At 37.0% G+C, this 18185-nt stretch overlaps 1 protein-coding gene across 1 annotated transcript; it reads right to left on the reverse strand.

The window, feature by feature from the left end:
* Positions 1 to 7566: 7566 nt before the first annotated feature.
* LOC128055257 (olfactory receptor 2B2-like) lies at positions 7567 to 8508 on the reverse strand. The gene has a single exon (XM_052647705.1). The coding sequence runs from the start codon at positions 8506 to 8508 to the stop codon at positions 7567 to 7569; it is 942 nt and encodes a 313-aa protein (XP_052503665.1).
* Between the last annotated feature and the right edge of the window lie 9677 nt (positions 8509 to 18185).

Below are 18185 nucleotides of genomic sequence, written 5' to 3' on the forward strand. Positions count from 1 at the left end.
CTGTGAGTTTTGCCAGGCCACTTTTAAAGTGTTGTTGTTTTTTTTTTTTTAATGCAGTTGGGAAAATTGTCTTAACTGCTGGGTTCTCTTAATATCACTGCTATTTGGCCATTTTCTTCTCATCGTGCCTTTTTTTTTTTTAATTCTGATTGAGTTTGTACACTTTTATAAAAAATGTTTTTCTTTTCTGTAAGAAAGAATACAAGATATAGTTTAAAAACTAGGCACAGAATTTGACCATCAATTATAAAGGTCATTCAGTTATACAAATCTTCTCCTATATTTATTACCATGAATGGAGATTTTAAAATATAAATAGTAATACAAATCTTAATTACAAACTTGAGAAGAAATAGAATAGAAGCAAGAAACAAATCAAAGCAAATGACCTATTAGAAGAATAGGATTAGGAAAGCCACCTAGACACTGGTGACTCCCCACATTAGCAAAGATGCCCAAGATACAACTGTTTAATAATTGAAAGATCTAAGCCATGCTGAGTGATCATTGGAATTAGGAACTCAGAAAAATGTAAAAACATAACAACAGATCACATAGAAATTTTGGTCCAAAAGAAACTTTCTGAACTATCTTTAACTGGCTGAGTTTACTAGTATTATTTGGGGGTGGGGTGGGGAGAGGGAGTATTATCCTATTTTGACATTTGATTAAATGAAATTCAAATAAATTCCCCAAGATAATATGTTAGGAAATAAAGGATGTTTTCCATCTCTTACTGCAAAAACCTTGGGCATTGTACCTTAATTTGCCATGTCAGGATCTGTGAAAAGGAGGATAAATCTTGGGCCTATCTTAATCTCTTTTCTTTTTCTCCAGCTATTTTTAAGCATTCATATTCCTGTTTGTTACTGTTAAGGTTACTTAAGGTAGAGAGGGGAAGAGGGTGAGAATGTGAGGCAGCTAAGGAGAAATATCCATCACATTCAGAGTCTCCCACTTCCTCCTATCCAGACTTACACTACTCTGTCTTGGTTGAAGATGAGAGATGTCTGTGAGCTTGTGACTGCTTTAACCAATAGAGTATGACAAAAGTGACATTGTGACACGAAAGGCTAGGTCTTAACAGGACCTGCAGCTTTCACCTTGTTGGTTAGAAATCACTCTTAGAGTTTTGAGCAACCATATTAAGAAGTCTGACCACCCTGAAACCGTTCCGTGAGGAAGCCTAGTCCAGCCACATGGAGATGCTACTAGCAGTGCCCTGGTTAACGTTCCCAGCAAGAGTCTAGTCTTCCAATTATCTCAACCCAGTTGCCAGACTTACAAGTTATGAAAATTAATAAGCAGAAACCTCATTTTAACTGGAGTTAGGAGGCCATAGGGAGTGCTCTCAGCCCTACCTACCACTCCAGGTCAGTTGCTGACCCAAATGGAAGACATGGTATCTTGGTGTCTCCAAAAGGAAAACAGTTATCACTTGACTACCCAGCAGGAGGAAGAAAGAATTTTTCACTGCCAGACAAGAGCCCAGCCAGTAAGAGACTGCCACAACTCAGCCAGTGAAAAGCTGGTACACTTCAGAAACTTCCAGTTTCTTCCAATGGACTTCTTGTTTATAGCAGCTCCACCTAACTGCCCTTCCCTATAAAAGAGCATTCCTCTGCTTTGTTCTTTGCACTTATCTGTGGTTTCCCATAGATTCCATCCTGCTTAAATGCTATTCTTCTCTGTTCCGGAATAAATCCATTTTATTGGTAAAATAACTGGCTGTTTTATTGTTTTAGATCAACAAAGTGAAGACGTCGCCATTGAATTCTAGTTCCCATAGCCTAAGTTTTCCCAGACATTGTAGAGCAAAGACAAACTGTCTCCTTTTTGCCCTGTCCAAAGTCACTCACAAAATCCATGAGCATCATAAAATGGATATAATTTCATGCCGTTACATTTTTTACTCAGCAGTAGATGGCTGAAACATTTATTGGTCTTTGTATACTATCTCTGCTTCAGCCTCTGATTTGTGAGCTACTTAAGGGCAAAAAACGTTTGTAATTCTCTTCACTGAGTATCTCTGTTAACTGACAAATAATGGCCTTAATATGCCAACAAATTTGGAAAACTCGCCAGAGGCCACAGGACTGGAAAAGGTCAGTTTTCATTTCAATCCCAAAGAAAGACAATGCCAAAGAATGCTCAAACTACTGCACAGTTGCACTCATCTCACATGCTAGTAAAGGAATGCTCAAAATTCTCCAAGTCAGGCTTCAATAGTACGTGAACCATGAAATTCCAGACGTTCAAGATGGATGTGGAAAAGGCAGAAGAACCAGAGATCAAATTGCCAACACACGTTGAATCATCAAAAAAGCAAGAGAGTTCCAGAAAACCATCTACTTCTGCTTTATGGACTATGCCAAAGCCCTTTAACTGTGTGGATGCCAACAAACTGTGGAAAATTCTTCAGGAGATGGGAGTACCAGACCACATGACCTGCCTCGTGAGATATCTATATGCAGGTCAAGAAGCAACAGTTAGAACTGGACATGGAACAACAGACTAGTTCCAAATCAGAAAGGAGTATGTCAAGGCTGTATATTGTTATCCTGCTTATTTAACTTGTATGCAGAGTACATCATGAGAAACACTGGGCTCGATGAAGCACAAGATGAAATCAAGATTGCCAAGAGAAATATCAGTAACCTCAGATATGCAGATGACACCACCATTATGGCAGAAAGTGAAGAACTAAAGAACTTCTTGATGAATGTGAACGAGGAGAGTAAAAAAGATGGCTCCACATTCAGAAAACTAAGATCATGGGATTTGGTCCCATCACTTCATGACAAATAGATGGTGAAACAGTGGAAACAGTGACAGACTTTATCTTTTGGGTCTCCAAAATCACTGCAGATGGCGACTGCAGCCATGAAATTAAAAGACTCTTGCTCCTTGGAAGAAAACTTACGACCAACCTAGACAGCTTATTAAAAAGCAGAGATATTACTTTTCTGTCAAAGGTCCGTCTAGTCAAAGCTATGGTTTTTCTAGTAGTCACGTATGGATGTGAGAGTTGGACTATAAAGAGAGCTGAGAGCTGAAGAATTGATTCTTTTGAACTGTGGTGTTGGAGAAGACTCTTGAGGGTCCCTTGGACTGCAAGGACATTCAACCAGTCCATCCTAAAGGAAATCAGTCCTGAATATTCATTGGAAGGACTGATGCTAAACCTGAAACTCCAATACTTTGGCCACCTGATGCGAAGAACTGACTCATTAGAAAAGACCCTTACACTGGGAAAGATTGAAAGTGGGAAGAGAAGGGGACGACAGAGGATGAAATGGTTGGATGGCATCACTGACTCAAAGGACGTGAGTTTGAGTGGATTCCGGGAGTTGGTGATGGACAGGGAGGTCTGGCGTGCTTCAGTCCATGGGGTCGCAAAGAGCAACTGAACTGAAAAGATATGTCCATCTCATAATCTCCAAAACTTCAGATGTTACCTTCAATAGCAAAAGATGTGACTACTCAAGGATATTGAGAAATTTATGCTAGACTATCAGGGTGGGTTCTACCTGCCATCACATGTTTCCTTATAAGAGAAAGGCAGAGGGAGATTAGACTGAGGCACATAGAGAGGAGGAGATATGAAAACAGAGGCAGAGCTGAGAGTGATGAGACCACAAGTCAAGGACACAAGACATGCCAGCAGCCATTAGAAACCAAAAAAGACAAGGAAGAGATCCCAGCAATTACCCGCTCCCCCACCACAGCTTCCAGAGGGTGCATGACCTTACTGACACCTCGACATCAGACACTCGACCTCCAGAACTGTGAGAGAATAAATTTCATTGTATCCTTTATTTATATATTCTGTTATTTTGCAAGTTTTATCTTCAGGAAGTTATGTTTTATATCTAACCAAATTCTCCCTAATTGTTACTGACATAGCCACAGACTTCCTGGATCAGGAATGATCTTACCAGCCATGTAGTCCAACTTCCCTCCAGAATTGAAAATCCTGTCTTCACAGAGATATTTATTAATTTAAACTTCTTTATTTATTTATTTACTTATTTATTTTTACCAGTGTTGACTCCCATTCACTGAATCACAGTAGCTTCCACCTAACTCTTCCCTTAGAAGCCACAAGAATAAATTTCTGCATGACATTTTTCTAAAGGCTTGGTTATATCTATCATTTTCTCTGTGTCTACTTTTGTTCTTTGGTCATTCACAGAAATGGTTATGACATGTGATTTAGCTACAGAAAATTTCTAAAGCAGAATTTAAAGATGAAAAACATAGGTAGATTAATTGAGCCTATTTTATATAGATTTCTATTTTCCCATATTGCCAAAAATGTTTCACTATTTCATCATGGTATAATTCAAATTTTATTGTGAATCCCTTTTAATATAATACCAACTTTATTTTTACCCATTAATATGAATCCTATCCTTCACAGATCAAACAATACTCTACGTGACTGCCCTTCAAATACGCGAAGAGAACTATTACATCAAACATTGACAAAGCATTTTCACTCCATGTTAAATAAAGCTAGGCCTTCAGTAGTTCTTTAAGAGGCATTATGTTCTGATTCCTCAGTTCTCTAGTCAATATTCTGCAGAAACATTTTGGTTTTACAATGTTTGTACCTCTCTAAATGTGAATCCAGGCTTCAGCAATACGTGAACCGTGAACTTCCAGATGTTCAGGCTGGTTTTAGAAAAGGCAGGAGAACCAGAGATCAAATTACCAACATCCACTGGATCATCATAAAAGCAAGAGAGTTCCAGAAAAACATCTATTTCTGCTTTATTGACTACACCAAAGCTTTTGTGTGTTTCACAATAAACTGTGGAAAATTCTTAACAAGATGGGCATACCAGACCACCTGACCTGCCTCTTGAGAAAGCTATATGCAGGTCAGGAAGCAACAGTTAGAACTGGACATGGAACAACAGACTGGTTCCAAATAGGAAAAGGAGTACGTCAAGGCTGTATATTGTCACCCTGCTTATTTAACTTATATGCAGAGTACATCATGAGAAACGCTGGGCTGCAGGAAGCACAAGCTGGAATCAAGACTGCTGGGAGAAATATCAGTAACCTCAGATATGCAGATGACATCACCCTTATGGCAGAAATGAAGAACGAAAGAGCCTCTTGATGAAAGTGAAAGAGGAGATTGGAAAGGTTGGCTTAAAGCTCAACATTCAGAAAACTAAGATCATGGCATCTGGTCCCATCACTTAATGGCAAATAGATGGGGAAAGAGTGGAAACAGTGTCAGACTTTATTTTGGGGGGCTCCAAAATCACTGCGGATGGTGATTGCAGCCGGGAAATTAAAAGACACTTACTCCTTGGAAGGAAAGTTACGACCAACGTACACAGCATGTTAAAAAGCAGAGACATTACTTTGCCAACAAAGGTCCATCTAATCAAGGCTATGGTTTTTCCTGTAGTCAAGTATGAATGTGAGAGCTGGACTATAAAGAAAGCTAAGAGCTGAAGAATTGATGCTTTTGAACTGTGGTGTTGGAGAAGACTCTTGAGAGTCCCTTGGACTGCAAGGCAGTCCATCCTAAAGGAGATCAGTCCTGGGTGTTCATTGGAAGGACTGATGTTGAAGCGGAAACTCCAACACTTTGGCCAAGCTGATGTGAAGGGCTAACTCATTTGAAATGACCCTGATTCTGGGAAGGATTGAGGGCAGGAGGAGAAAGGGACGACAGAGGATGAGATGGCTGGATGGCATCACCGACTCAATGGACATGAGTCTGGGTAAACTCTGGGAGTTGGTGATGGACAGGGAGGCCTGGCATGCTGCGGTTCACGGGGTCACAAAGAGTCGGACACGACTGAGAGACTGAAATGAACTGAACTGAACTGAAATGTGAATCCTAGAACTGAAGTCAGTGATTTGTATGTTTAATTAAAAACAGTTGGTTTATACTGGCTTCTTAGCCCAAATTCCCTGTCTATGGTGATCAGGATGTCCTCCTAACTCCAAATGGAGGGAGTGTACCTTTCACATGAGAGATTTATTCTCTGTTTTCCGGGGGATAGAGGACGGTCAGAGTTTCCTTCTTGTAACTGCTGCTTCTCAAGCAACTTCAGCTCAAAATAATACCATTGTGATATTTTAGGAGGTGGCCCACCCCGAGCCCCAGTACTAGCAAGACCTCTTTATTCATTTTAACTATTAGCACAGCAGTCCTTAAAGTGCACTCCTTGATCTGCACAACCTGAGAATTAATTAGAAATGCAATTCCTGGCCCCTTCCTCCAGACCTCCTACTTTAGAAACGCTGGGAGTGTAGGTGGGTTGATTCCCAGGGATCTTGGATTTTAAAAGCCCTCCAGGTGGTCTTGATGCAGGTTGAAGTTTTAAGATCCACCATATTGTGTCAGAAAATTACACTGAGGCAGAAATGTACCTTGTTGGTACATTTTGAATACCGGTATTCAGAGGAAATATGCTAATTGTATTTCTTAGTTATTGAACTTTCTGTTTTTGTGTTTAGTAGAAGTAATAAGAAAAAGAAGCCGTTAAAATGACCACAGTGCAACTATTCATCAGTTCAGTTCAGTTACTCAGTCGCATCCGACTGTGACCCCATGGACTGCAGCACGCCTGCTATTCATAAAATCAGCCAAAAACTGACTCACAGTGTGCAAATATTTCTCTCAGCACTTTGATGAGCTCTGAAGGCCATGTGGAAGAAGTATAAATTATAAGTTATGCTACCTAAGGGAGCTAACATAATAAGCTTTTTTTCTTGAACAAAGGAAGTACATTAAACAAACAATGAATATTGTTATATACTGTGCTAGTTTTATGATTTAGATTCTAATTGCTTTAGGGCTTAAAAGGAGACAGATAACATAGATGGTAATTGAATCATGAAAAAAATTCCAATAAAGAGTGTGTGATTCAGATAAATAAATAAATACAAATTAATTTGGTAGATGAAATAAGATAAGATACTTCAATTTAAGATAAATGGAAAGTATAGACATGAGAGGAGATCCAGGTAAAATTGTGGAAGAAAAATCATTGTACAACCCAAGTATTGTCTTAATGTGGGAATAGTGTTAAAATTTAAGCTATTATCATTAACTTTATATCTATAAGGTGGGGGGGGGGGAGCTTTGTATGGCTTTATGGTCTTCTGTTGTATCTTCTGTAATTAAGAAAATATTTGTGATGTGTAAGCACATTTGAATGTGTATAAAAATGTTATGTTTCCTGAGCTTTTATTCTAGACTCACAGGAGTTTAAGGCGGTTTACCAAGTATATAACCAGTGTTATAAAGCCTGAGACTTTAAATATTTCAAGCTTACACTATTTTAGAGGATCATAATGCACCAGTTCTCAGGACTTGTGCAATGACTATAGGTAGACAGTAGGAAATAAGTGCATTTTTTTGTCAGTGACATTTTATTTGAAGAAGGTCATCATAACAGTTCTAAGAGTAGACTAAAGTAACTTGGATGGATTAAATTAAATTAAATTATTATTAAGTTAAATAATTTAATTTATTAAATTATTAAAATAAGTAAACTTCAAGTTTTAAGAAGGCCTATCATTTGGGTATTCCTATTTCTTGATTAAGAAAATCCTTGCAATCAGCCTCTTAAATGCTCCCTTTACATCTTTGTTCCTAAGTGTGTATATAAGAGGGTTCAACATGGGTGTGATGATTCCATAGAAAAGGGATACCATCTTTCCCCGGTCCTTGGAGGCAGGGGATGGTGGTTGCAGGTACATGTAGATAGCAGTGCCATAAAAAAGAGACACCACTATCAAATGGGAGCCACATGTTCCAAATGCCTTTCGCCGACCTTCCACTGATTGTATTCTCAACACTGCTTGGACAATACAAGCATAGGATATCAGAATGAGTGTCACAGGTATTAGAAGGAATAGCACACTGATAAAGAATAGTTCAGCTTCATTTGCTGTTGTGTCTACACATGACAACTTGAGCAGAGCAGGGACTTCACAGAGGAAGTGATCCACTTCTTTGTGGCCACAGAGTGGCATCTGCAGGGTCAAGGTGGACTGTAATACTGAGTTGCTGAAGCCACTAACCCAGGATATAGCTGCCAGCTGGAGGCAGAGCCTTTGGTGCATGATGACGGAGTAGCGGAGAGGCCGACAAATAGCTACAAACCTATCAAAGGACATGACAGCCAGGAGGAGACATTCAGTGGAACCCAAAGCCAGGGAAATGAAAAGTTGTGCCACACAGCCGCCATAACTAATCACCTTCCTGATGCTGCATATGTTTACCAGCATTTGTGGAACTATACTTGTGGTGTAGCAAAGGTCCAAGAGTGAGAGATTGGTAAGAAAAAAATACATGGGGGTATGGAGCTTGGAATCCAGACGGGACACAACAATTATTGCTAGATTGCCCAGGATGGTCAAGATATAGGAAATCAGGAACACCACAAAGAGTGGAAGCTCCAGCCATGGTCGATCTGAGAAACCTAAGAGGGTGAACTCTTGGGGGACACTCTCATTGATGCTATTCATGTTAAATGGTCAGCTCTTGGTTCTCTGGAATATAAAAAGTCAGTTAACAAGCACATTTATTTACTGTCAGTTTTAAGCATTTTTCTAACAATTTGTATAAACTTATAGAATGATGCTATTAATAATGTGAAAATATATTTACAAAAATATGCATATTTATCTTTCCAAGTATTTCAAGTGTTTCTATTTTTATTTAAGTATATTAGTAAAATAAATTTCAAAAAATTTAAAGTAACATCAGTTTCCATATTCAAAGAACTTATTCTTTATAAAATATCAAAATTTGATCTTTTGTTATTCTGTAAATTCATTGTTCTCACTTCTTTCTACCCTCAGTACCTTCTATTAAATAGTTATAGACACAGTTCCTGCCATTTGAAATTCTTCTGTGAGAGTATGCTAAGTCACTTCAGTCATGTCCAACTCTTTGCGACCCTATGGATTGTAGCGCACCAGGCTCCTCTGTCCTTGGGATTATCCAGGCAAGGATAGTGGAGTGGGTTCCCATGCTCTCTTCCAGGGGATCTTCCCAATCCATGGCTCGAACCCACATCTCCTGCGTCTCCTTTGGCAGGTGAACTCTTCACCCCTAGTGCCATCTATTTTCTCCTAATGCCAATGAGATTCCCTGTGTAAAAACTGTGTAAATTAAAATTGTGTAAATCTCATCCCCTCAAAAAAAAAAAAAAAAAAAAAAAGAAGAACATGTAGAAAGCATCTAATAATGGATACAACTGAGGACATATATATTTTTTATTTTAGAAGCTCAGAATTCATATGAGATTATTTAATAATACGGAACTGGACTTAGGCTCATAGGCTACCTTGCCTCATTAGTTACATTATACTGGGAATGTTTCTTATCCTCTGATCTTCAAGTTCTCACTTGTGAAGATAATTGTGATTTTTTACATTGTCTTGATATGAAACATACACACACATTGCTTAGTGTAGACCTGGGCCCTTAGAAACAAAGCAGTGTGGATGAAAAAACTTAGTTTCAAGGCCTCTGAGGTTACTCAGAGAGGAATTACTTATGGTTTATAAAACTATAAATTTTCTAAAGTTACCAATGAAAGATGGCTCTGCCAGTTGAAAACTCACCTTGCTTTTTCCTCCTTAGCCCCCAAACTATCAACCCTCAAAGTAAGGATCCCAGTTACCACCTGCTGTGAAGTATAAATGTGATTTTTCAGTGAAAATTTGCTGGCATAGTGCCTGGCACATAGAAACACGGTTATGTTAGCCCAAGTATGATAGTGATGTGAGAACTCTGAGACACTTTGCCCAGTCGCTTCAGTCATATCCGACTCTTTGCGATCCCATGGGCTGTAAGCCTGCCAGGCTCCTCTGTCCATAGAATTCTTCAGGCAACAATACCAGAGTGGCTTGCCATGCCCTCCTCCAGGGGATCTTACTAACCCAGGGATCAAACCTGCATCTCGTGTGTCTCCTGCATTGCAGGTGGATTGTTTACCTCTGAGCCACACAGGAAGCCCTCTTGAGATGCTTTAAGCAAAAGCTATTCAACGCCCTGAAATTCCTAAAACTGCTGCTATGTCAGTTCCACCTGCTAAACGTGTATTCGCCCTGAAGAAATCTTAACAGGACGCTATAAATTATTTTATTATTTTATCAGTATCAGAATATAAATTTTTCATGATTATTCAGGTTCATTTGAATGTTAGCAACGTGTATTTTAATTTTGTTCTTATTCTCGGACTACTGCTGCTGCTGCTGCTAAGTCGCTTCAGTAGCGTCCAAGTCTGTGCAACCCCATAGACGGCAGCCCACTGGGCTCCCCCATCCCTGGGATTCTCTAGGCAAGAATACTGGAGTGGGTTGCCATTTCCTTCTCCAATGCATAAAAGTGAAAAGTCAAAGTGAAGTCACTCAGTCGTGTTCGACTCTTAGCGACCCTATGGACTGCAGCCCACCGGGCTCCTCCATCCATGGGATTTTCCAGGCAAGAGTACTGGAGTGGGGTGCCATTGCCTTCTCCATCTCGGACTACTAGTCCCCTAAAAATTGCCTTGCTCTCATTTGATAAAAACTTTGAGAAACATAGTCGATATAGACATAAAATGATGTTCAAATGTATCTCTAAATGAAAAAAAATAGTTACTTTTGTAACATTTGTATAGCCTGATTCTATCAATTTTAAAGATAGTATTTTATACATACATACATAAAAATACTAATACATAAATTAAAAATTACCTTGAAGAATACAGAAGTGTCACTCCTAAGAAATGGGGATGGTGGAGAGTAAGCAGAATTATTTATAAATTTACCTGTTTTTTGTTCTAATTTTTAAAAAGCAGATATTACTCTTTTAACATTAAAAAAAAAGTCCTCACTTAAAATTCCACAGGCAGAAGAGTCTGGTGGGCTACAGTCCATGGGGCCACAAAAATTCTGACACAACTGAGGGACTGAGCGCGCGCGCGCGCACACACACACACACACACACACACACTAATTTACTCACTGTATTTTACTCTCAGACCAGCATTGCTTTGGTTTAGTACTTTGATCCCCATTCGGGTGCAGATCTTTGCAAGAAAATTAATTTTTTAAATTCTTCATGTTTTTTAAAAATTATGTCTGAATCTGCAAGGATTTTTTTCTAAGGGATGGATTGTGTAGGGGCATTTTGTATTTTTTTGGCAAAAAAAAATAATGTTGCCAAGGAATGGAGGAATCAGGTAAAACAGGATAAATGGCATCAGTAGAGAGATTTCACACAATCCGTAATTTCCTTGAGTTACACAAGTGTTGAACAGATCCCCTCTAGTCCGTGTAACTGGGGTGAATGACACTCCCCAGTTTACCCAGGACTGCTGAGTTGTCTCCTACTGCAGTTTGGTAATAGAGCCATTTTCATTCTCAGTATTTCTGTTTGGATAAGGTGCAGTATCTCTTTAAATGTAATACTGAAGAGTGACACAATTCTTATATTATTGCTCAGGAGGTATCTCATCATGGGGGACATTGCATGTATTTTCTCCTCTCACATGGGCAATGTCCTTTCCTGACTGATCCTAGATAAGATGTTACTTCCTGAAACTCAGTCAAGGAAGTCCTCTCTATGGAAGATTACAGAAGAGGGAATCAGTTAATTTATTTAATCAACTGACCCCTCTCCCTCTGAGATTCACTACATACAAACATGATAAACTGTTTCTGCATCAATATGATATATTAGTTCACATATCTTGTCATATGTAATATCCTCTCATGTTCTGTAATGAGGGCACAGTAAGGGGGGAAATATTTATCACTCCAGCACAAAGCACTGGAGCAGAATAAGATATAAAGATGATGGAGTCAGAAAGTAATGAGGAGAGAAAATAGGAGGTTTCAGAGCATTGAATTCTTGTATTCTGCTTTACTCTTTTTTTTTGTACATTCACCCGTCTTTCAAGCACACAGTAACCTCAAATATTTATCCATTTTGAAAGTATATCTTTAGACTAAGTAGTTGTGGTATTATTTTTGCATTTTAGAAGTTTTAAGTAATTTGAATTCTGATTCATATTCCCAGTGTTAGGACTGAAGTGTTTATTAACAAAACAAAAGAACAAAAACCTAGGAAGTCCTTATCTGCTTCTCTGAAATTATATCAGACAGGCTCCTGAGTATTACCTGTGGACATCTCTCTAATTGCTTGCAATTGTGGCTAATTCCTGAAAGGCCACTGAGAAGATTCCTCTGCTTTTGAGTAAACATACATTGCCAGAATCACAAGATACTGTTTATCTCATTTTGAGTAGCATTCAAGAAGGCAGCAGAAGAAAACACTTGAATTATGAGAGATATCAAGGAGATTAGAAAGGGAGTATAACTGGGTTAAAACAGATGTTACTGGAAGTTGATAGGAGAGAAGTTTAGAAAGCTGCTGATGAAATATTAATAAATTTTATCTGTGACATATTAATCTTATATTTATCATCTCTCTACTGAATTCTCTTATCCCATATCTGACTTTGAACATTCTAAAAGGTAAAATTCAACAGCGTCTTGAAGCATCATTTTAAGCTACACTATGGAAGGAGCCTTGAGACAATAGAAGTAACAAGAATTTTAGTCCCCAAATAGCCAATAAATCATTCTATAATTGAACAAGTTATTAAATAGCTTTGGATATCAGTTTTACCTTCAGTAAGACTATGGGAATGGTATTTTCCTTTTAGCACGAAAACTTCACTGTTACATTTTCTCAAATTATTTCATATCCCTATGAGGTAGGCTTTTAAATACCACATAGATACCATATTCTTGCAGGAGTATAAAGATGAATGTGCTTATGTTAGTCAAAGTATGATAGTGATGTGGGAACTCGAAGCACTTTGTCCAGTCGCTTCAGTCCTGTCTGACTCTTTGCCACCCATGGACTGTAGCCCACCAGGCTCCTTTGTCCATGGGGATTCTCCAGGCAAGTATATTGGAGTGGGTTGCCATGACCTCCTCCAAGGGATCTTCCCAACCCAGGGATCGAACCCAGGTCTCCCACATTATAGGTGGATTCTTTACTGTCTGAGCCACCAGAGAAGCCCAAAAAGATGAATGATAGGAGTAATTTTTCACACGGCTAATACATTGTAAACTGGCTCATCAATACGAGGAAGTTTGTCAAAAAAATTTTTCCATTTTATTAAATATTAAATTTTCAGGCAGAAACTGAATTTATATTTTTAGAGAAATTACTTTCCTCAGGTCCTGGAGCTAGTAAATAACAGACTAAAGATTAGAACCTAAAGCTGACCTGCTCTAAAGTTCTTATTTCCCATAGATTTTACGGATATGTTCAAAATATTTGTGTATAAAAAACATATGAACATATTTTTACATAACATATAATATAATTTGTATGTACATATGTACTTTATACTTAAATATATAATGATATAAAATATAAACTGTATCACATATATAAAACATATACTTACACATACTATATAAAAAAGTTTTTAGAAGCTGAAGCTGGATAAAATCAGATTTTTCCTAACAGATAAGTTGTTGGTCTTTGCTGAGATCTGAAATATAAACAGTCCATGAAATGCATGCTTAGAATACTCAAATTTTAATGTCATTTTATTTAGTAATTTTTTGAAATATATTCTACTGACCTCCATCTTAAACACTGGCGATAGATCAATTTTATGTCCACGAAGACTTAAGTTTGAAATAGGGCTAATTTAAAGTGCACAGATAAACTGTCATCTTCATATACTATTTAGTTGTATAACTGATTTGATGAAATTCATTCAGCTTCTTTTAGTTATACTAAAAATGTAGCAAGTCATGATGTCTCCATTCGGAGTTAACTGGAAGATAAGAATGAAGTATTACAGATGATCCGAATGGTGTTCTGGCATCACTTGTAATTAGTGCACCAACTGCTATTTTCAGATTTTTTTTTTCCAACTAGTTTTTCAAAATGGATGATCAATATTGATATTTGCTTTGGTCTCTGGCAGAAATCTCAAACACTGAATTGCAAAAGTCTTCCCCCATAGTTTATAGCAATTAACCGCATACCCAGTGGGAAGGAGGAGAGCTTTATGGAGAGACATTCCTCTTTCATTTTTGATTTGCTCAGCAAACCCTTTCTCCAGGGACTGAATCCGCAACTTTGTCTAAGACAAAATGACAATGGGAACTAAAATATCTTTCAAAGACAGTTTGGACTTTCTGCTATTGAATTGTAATTCATTTTCCAGTCTAAAGTGACTTACTTATTTCTCTCAGAAAGAAATTTTTATTCTGTGTGTAAATTTGCTGAGAACCCATCTGAGGTTATGCTACCAAACCTTTGATTTGTGTATCAGAAAATAGATAAAATTTATTTTATCTTAAGAGAAATGCTTAACTTGGTTTATAACACGTTTTACATAAAGCAGTTTTAAAGAATTTATGTAGAACCAATATATTCTATATTTTTTTATAGAGTTTTAAAATTTCCAGTTTAGTAACCAAGTTCTTCTTCAACTCATGATTATATAGATTGTCTTGTAAGATTTAAATGTTTTATATTATAGTATTTATTCTGGCCCAAATATTATATTTTTATTTTAATTATTCAAGTTCTTTTCAATTTCTTTTCCAGGTGAGTAGATTTAGAAGACATATATTTATAATGCAGAAAAAAGATTATGATTTTAACAAACATGGGGAAAACCCACAAATATCCCAATAGGAAAGCAATTATATGAATAGACAATTTGTTGTTGTTGTTCAGTCACCAAGTTGTGCCCAACTCTTTGCGATTTAGAATATCAAATCCAAATAAACAAGACATATAAGAAAGTGTGGCCAAATTCTCAAATAGAGAAAGAGATTTTAAAATGATGACGATAAAGCTCTTCATATTTACCAGACTGAAAGCAAAAGAAGGATTGAATTTTATTGCCAATGAGAATGAAGGAAAAGTTCTACTCACAGATTACTGGTGGAAATTCAAAGTGTCACAAGTTTTCCTGGGGAAAAATATGGTAATGGTTTGTAAAAACTACATAAACTCTCAATCTAGTACTGTAATTTGCAGGAATCATTCCCCTAAAAAGGACAAATGAACAATAATGTTTAATGCAGAAATGTTTTAATGACCAATGGTGAAGAAAAGTACAGGGTCCTTTGATAAGAAATTTACTAGATAATTAATATATTCACAGAATGGAAAGTGTTCATTCATCTGAAACAAGGAATTATAGCACTAACACATGTCTTGGAGATGTTTTCTTGAGGTTTTGCTGAATGAGGAAATCAAAAATGCTGAAACAAACACATAACATGGTCCTACTTTTATAAAACAATAATTTAAGACACTGAAGTGTGATTTTATTATGCTTTGTGTGTCTGTATGAGATTACATGAGAAAATATCTATCTTTTTAAGACTAAGAATGACTAATTCTTAATATTATTATGTAATTAACAGTAGCTTGAATAATCTGGAAAGGGGCAGAGGGTAATATCTAGAGGAAGACGGGGCATGAAGTAAAGCTAGAAAAGAAACAAATTGAGACTTTGTGTATATTTAAAAGTCTTTTAAATTAATGACACTGGTTACTTCTCTACATAAGAGTAGGAGTAAGGTTGAGGATGGTTAGGGGACAAATTGAACTAGGGTATGAATTGTATTTATAGTTTGTTTTTTTTTTTAACAGATTGCATTTCAGTGAAAAAAAAAATCACAATTTAAGAAGAAAGTAAAGAAAGAACTAAAGAAAATATGAATAAAGGTAAATACCTATTCTGCAGAATGGACCAAGTATATACAAACTGAAATTGTTTCAGAATTCTTTAAATTTAGAAAGTACCAAGTAATGCACACTTATCCAAGATCTTGGAAATAGGGAAGGCTCTATTGAGGTTGTTATTATTATCCAGACACCAGTGCCAAGTGCTTTGAAAGGATTGTTTCACTAGGTCCTCATAAGTGCCCTGTGAGACAGTCATCCATTATTTCCAAAAATATATAGATATAGAAATAGAGGCTTAGACTGGTTAAAATAAAATGTGTTAGGAAATTGGTTACATAAGTGAAAGTCCAACTTCTATTCTTTTTTTTTTTTTAACCTCTGGCACTGCTACCGAAGAGTTATATGCCTCCCTTCTTACTGTAAGTAAAAGCAGGATCCTGCTGCTCCAGTACTCAAAAACCCAATAAGGAGGCCAGGTGGTGGAAAGGAAAGTTTGTTTTATTTTAGATATTGGCAACCAGTGCAGGGTAAGGAGTGGGCAGACTCCTGTCCAAAGGCCAGTTTCCACCACAGACAATCAGTGGGCAAGAACTTCTATAGGTGAGAAAGGGCCTACATGCAGAAACAGCACAGCCTCTTGGAATGGGTCATCAGTGGTCTGACCAGAATCATCCTGACTTTTAAAAATACCATTAATCTTCAATCCCAGGGTATGTTTGTTTCCATTTCTTGAGGAATTGTGGCAGCTTCTGTCATGGCTACAACATGCAGTGAACTCTCCAGCTGGTGGGAGTTTCAGTATCTACAAGACACCTCTCAGGATATGGTTCAGAGTATTGTCTATAGCCTTAAGAAGGAACTAAAGGTCTTTGCCTATGCTTAATGACTAAACCATTACTTGGTCTCCTTTGTTTTCCTTCCTTTCTGTGTGTTCTCACTTCTCTGAATAAATTTATTCTTTGGCTGAAGTTTTTCCACAGACAAAAGGCAGGCAGAGGACATAGTAGACAAAGAGCATAGAGTCCTGCTCCGTTTCATTACCACCAAGACTCGTTTTTAAGAGATTAGTTTAATTAGTGTAGCTCTCTTCTTTTGCTTGGAAAGAAGCTCTAGGAGAAGGTTATTTGGTATGTTACTCTTTGACTATCTGACTTTTTAAAAAATGGGAAATATATTGCATATTGGAACAAAAGCCTGCAATGGTAGGGTAGGCAGGGAATGAAAGTCTGTAGTAGAAAGGTAAGCATTGCTGTGTTTTCTGTAAGAGAAATGTTGCAAAAGGCTGGAGATAATGGCTTACCTAGGAGGAAATGGGGGTAGAGATACATTCAAACTCTACTAAAGTTTAAAATAAACTTTTAGGGTCTTTTCTGGTGGTCCAGAGGTGTATATATATATATATGTTTATACTCACTGTGATTTTAAATTAAAAGCCATGAGAAGACAGCTCAATAAATGCTTATTAATCAGATTATCAGATCACTTTTCATCTTGTTATTTTTGTATGCTCTGGGATTTTGTGGTTATTTCTTACACAGTTATTCTGAAAATAGATAACTGATACAATTTTATGACTTATTTTATAAGCTCACCATAATTTGGGTAACAAATCTGACAAAGACATTACAAGAAAGGAAAATTACAGATAGATGGCTCATGAAAACACATACAAAAATCCTAAACAGTCATTACCAAATTTAATCTAGTGTTACATAGAAAGTATAACATATTGTCAACATATAGGGTTTATCACAGGAATAGAGTGATATAACATTTGAAAATCAGTGATATATGTCAATATTTTTTTAATTGGAAAGAAAACCTATACTTTCAGTCAAAGTATTTGATAAAATTCAATAACCATTTCATATATATCTCCAGTTTTCTAAAATACTCTGTGAATTTTAAGAAGTTTTAACTTCTCTATGTCTCAGTTTCTGCATCAACAAAATGAAGATAAAAGTGTGGCTATTTTAAAGGGTGTTGTTGAGGTTAGTGAGCACTAATGAGATATTGTTGCTATTACTATTAAACTCTGCAGATTATTTCCTATTTCCAGGCCCTTGTTATCTGGGCATTATTTTTAATTTTTTACTTTAAGGACTACTGAAATTTTTTGGTTTATTTATCTTCATCTGTTCAGCAAACTAAAGACTTTCTATATTCATATTTTCTAATTTGTTTGGTCTTCTATTTTCTTTTTAAACTATTTCCTTTAAATTAATCATTATAAGAACTTGTGAAAACAAAAAAGGAATTTCTACACTAAAAGGAGCATTTTTCCCCTGACTAATTACATCCTCATGCCCACTCAGAGGAGAAGGCAATGGCACTCCACTCCAGTACTCTTGCCTGGAAAATCCCATGGATGGAGGAGCCTGGTGGGCTGCAGTCCATGGGGTCACTAAGAGTCGGGCACGACTGAATGACTTCACTTTCGCTTTTCGCTTTCATGCATTGGAGAAGGAAA

Source organism: Budorcas taxicolor, chromosome 11, assembly GCF_023091745.1.
Source record: "Budorcas taxicolor isolate Tak-1 chromosome 11, Takin1.1, whole genome shotgun sequence".
Taxonomy (NCBI): Eukaryota; Metazoa; Chordata; class Mammalia; order Artiodactyla; family Bovidae; genus Budorcas; species Budorcas taxicolor.

Bases quoted from the DNA above. Each gene is read 5' to 3' on its own strand.
- LOC128055257 (XM_052647705.1), bottom strand. From the start codon at position 8,508: ATGAATAGCATCAATGAGAGTGTCCCCCAAGAGTTCACCCTCTTAGGT.